Raw genomic sequence first — 2,591 nt, forward strand, 5'->3', positions numbered from 1 at the left:
CTGTCTCTACTAAAAACACAAAAATTAGCTGGGCGTGGTGGCAAGTGCCTACAAATCCCAGCTATTTGGGGGGCTGAGGCAGAAGAATCACTTGAACATGGGAGGTAGAGGTTGCAGTCAGACGAGATTGTTCCTGGGCAACAACACTGAAACTTCATTTAAAAAAAAAAAGTCTCTGTCACTACTTAATGCAAAAAGAAAAGAAAATGTCTTGTTTCAGGTTCTTATAATTGAAGTTAACTTTTCATTGTTTTAAATATTTTAGCCACAAAATTCACTTTCTTTTTACTTGTTTGTGGTCTTTAATTCCCTCCACCCCACCATGTGAAAAGGGAAAGAAATTTCTACTGCTACCCTGGATCTCTCAGAAATCAAAATCCATGATGCTCTCCTTATATAGTACAGCAAGAGATTATATTTACATTCACAATGCCAGTGGAAACCACAGAACTGTCTGTGGGAGAAGCTAATATCCTTAGCAAATGCATGTAGAAAACACATAATGATAAGGAAAAAGAAAAGGTTTTCTTTGACACATTGAGAATTCAGCACCAGAGCAATAAGATTTCTAATAATAATCATATGCTGGAAGAACTGACAGAGAATCTGTAGCTCTCTTCATACGCCACTGGAATCTGACTTTCCCTTTCTCAGTGTCCTCTACTATTCCCCTTCCCATTCTTTCCTCTCAGGTTCCAGGTTGGTAAAACTCTTTTTCCCCTAGGGCAATTCTCTTTTAATTTATTTTACACAACTGTGGCTCTTCAAGATGGAAAACTGATGCCTGAACAAAGATTTCATAAATCATATCTCTGCCTCCAAGTCCCACAGGAGGAAAGCCTAGGAAGGTTAACTACTAGAATATAGTTGATCCTCATCATTCACGAATCCATATTTGCAAATTCAACTACTTGCTAAACTTACTTATAATCCCCGAATCAACATTCACGGTACTTTCCTGGTCATTCACAGCCAAGTTCAGAGCTGTGAACATTTTGTGTTGTCTATTGTGCACATTCCCAGCTGAGGTAGACAAGATAACACTCTGCCTTCTTGCTTCAGCTCTTACACTATAAACAAGTGTCTTTTTCATGGTTTATTCAGTGCCATGTTTTTGCATTTTTGTGTTTTTTGTTGGTGTTTTTGTTGTTTAAAATGGCCCCTAAGTGTAGTGCTGAAATGCTGTCTAGTATTCCTAAGTGCAAACAGGATGTGATGTACCTTAGGGAGAAAATACACGGGTTAGGAAAAGCTTCGGTCAGATAAGAGTTATAGTGTTATTGGCCAAGAGTTCAATGTTAATGAATCAACAATATATATTAAATATGGTATCTCCAAACAGAATAAAACAAAGTTATGTATTGATTGATGGAAATGTTGTGACCAAAGGGTTGCAGGATCCTAACGCTGTATTTCTCTTAGAGGCAATGATTCAATATTCACTAATTTAGTGTTCTCAGTGGTTTACAGAATATAACTACTACGAGTAATGAGACTCACTATACTTAGATGTGCGTATAATTAAAAACCAACTTCCTCCCATCACCATTATAATCCTCTGTAATTTCAGACTGAGGAAGCAAACAAAACAAAATTTTCATTCTTGCTGTATTCAAGATGTTTTCAGAGTTTGTTCTTAAGCACTATAATCATATCCACAGTGTTTGATCTATACTTACAGGTTTCATAAAAAGTTACTACATACAAAATGTCCACCAGCAGCATTCAACTTGCTTGGACCTAAGCAATACCAAAAGAGTATTTTCTAAAAATGTTTATCTCTTACTTAGTACTTGCCTGTTTCAAAATTGACCACATATTCCTATACTCTTTATTTTACATACTGATACAATGTAGTGTGTTATCATTTGCTATCATCATGTTTAATATTTGTCCAATTAAATACAGCTAACTTAAATAGCTCATCCTATAGAATTATAAAACTGGAATATGTAGTTCTAGATCAGCAACTCTCTTTTCCTAGAGAGTTACAGAAGCTATCAAATAGCATACCTAAAGTCAAAGTGACAAAAAACAAAGACTGAAAATGAAACTAACTCACAACAGTAATTTAAAATAATCCTTTAAAAATGTATGTCTATAATTCAAATACTATCAGTAATGTTCCTTAAGGGCAATGTATATGTAATTAAAAAGATGACTGATGAGAAATGCAAAGGCCTGATCGTTGTTACGATACCAGTACTGAAAGTCCTCATATTTACCTTCTTTAATGCTTTTACTAAATCTGCATAATCGCCAGCTTCCAGTTTGGGGTTTTTTACTAGTACTTCTACAGCCTCTAGGGCCTCTTTTCTCTCTTGCCATTTTTTTGCCTCCTGCAAGATACAATATGAGTCATTTGTAACAGAAAATAAGAGAGCAGAATAAAAGTCTATTTTTTGCACTCTGTTAATTCAAAGATATATAATTTTTTAAAAAAGTTATAAAACTGGCCAGGCACGGTGGCTCGTATCTGTAATCCCAGCACTTTGGGAGGCTGGGGCAGGCAGATCACGAGGTCAGGAGATCGAGACCATCCTGGCTAACACGGTGAAACCCTGTCTCTACTAAAAATACAAAAAATTAGC

At 35.9% G+C, this 2,591-nt stretch overlaps 1 protein-coding gene across 1 annotated transcript in view; it reads right to left on the reverse strand.

The window, feature by feature from the left end:
• Nucleotides 1-2,591, reverse strand: part of CKAP5 (cytoskeleton associated protein 5) — a 106,941-nt gene that overhangs the window by 70,197 nt on the left and 34,153 nt on the right. Inside the window, exon 7 of the mRNA XM_011963557.1 lies at nucleotides 2,226-2,339. Within this exon, the coding sequence (XP_011818947.1) occupies nucleotides 2,226-2,339 (114 nt within the window). The remainder of the gene's footprint in view (nucleotides 1-2,225; nucleotides 2,340-2,591) is intronic.

Source organism: Colobus angolensis, unplaced genomic scaffold, assembly GCF_000951035.1.
Source record: "Colobus angolensis palliatus isolate OR3802 unplaced genomic scaffold, Cang.pa_1.0 Scaffold61, whole genome shotgun sequence".
Taxonomy (NCBI): Eukaryota; Metazoa; Chordata; class Mammalia; order Primates; family Cercopithecidae; genus Colobus; species Colobus angolensis.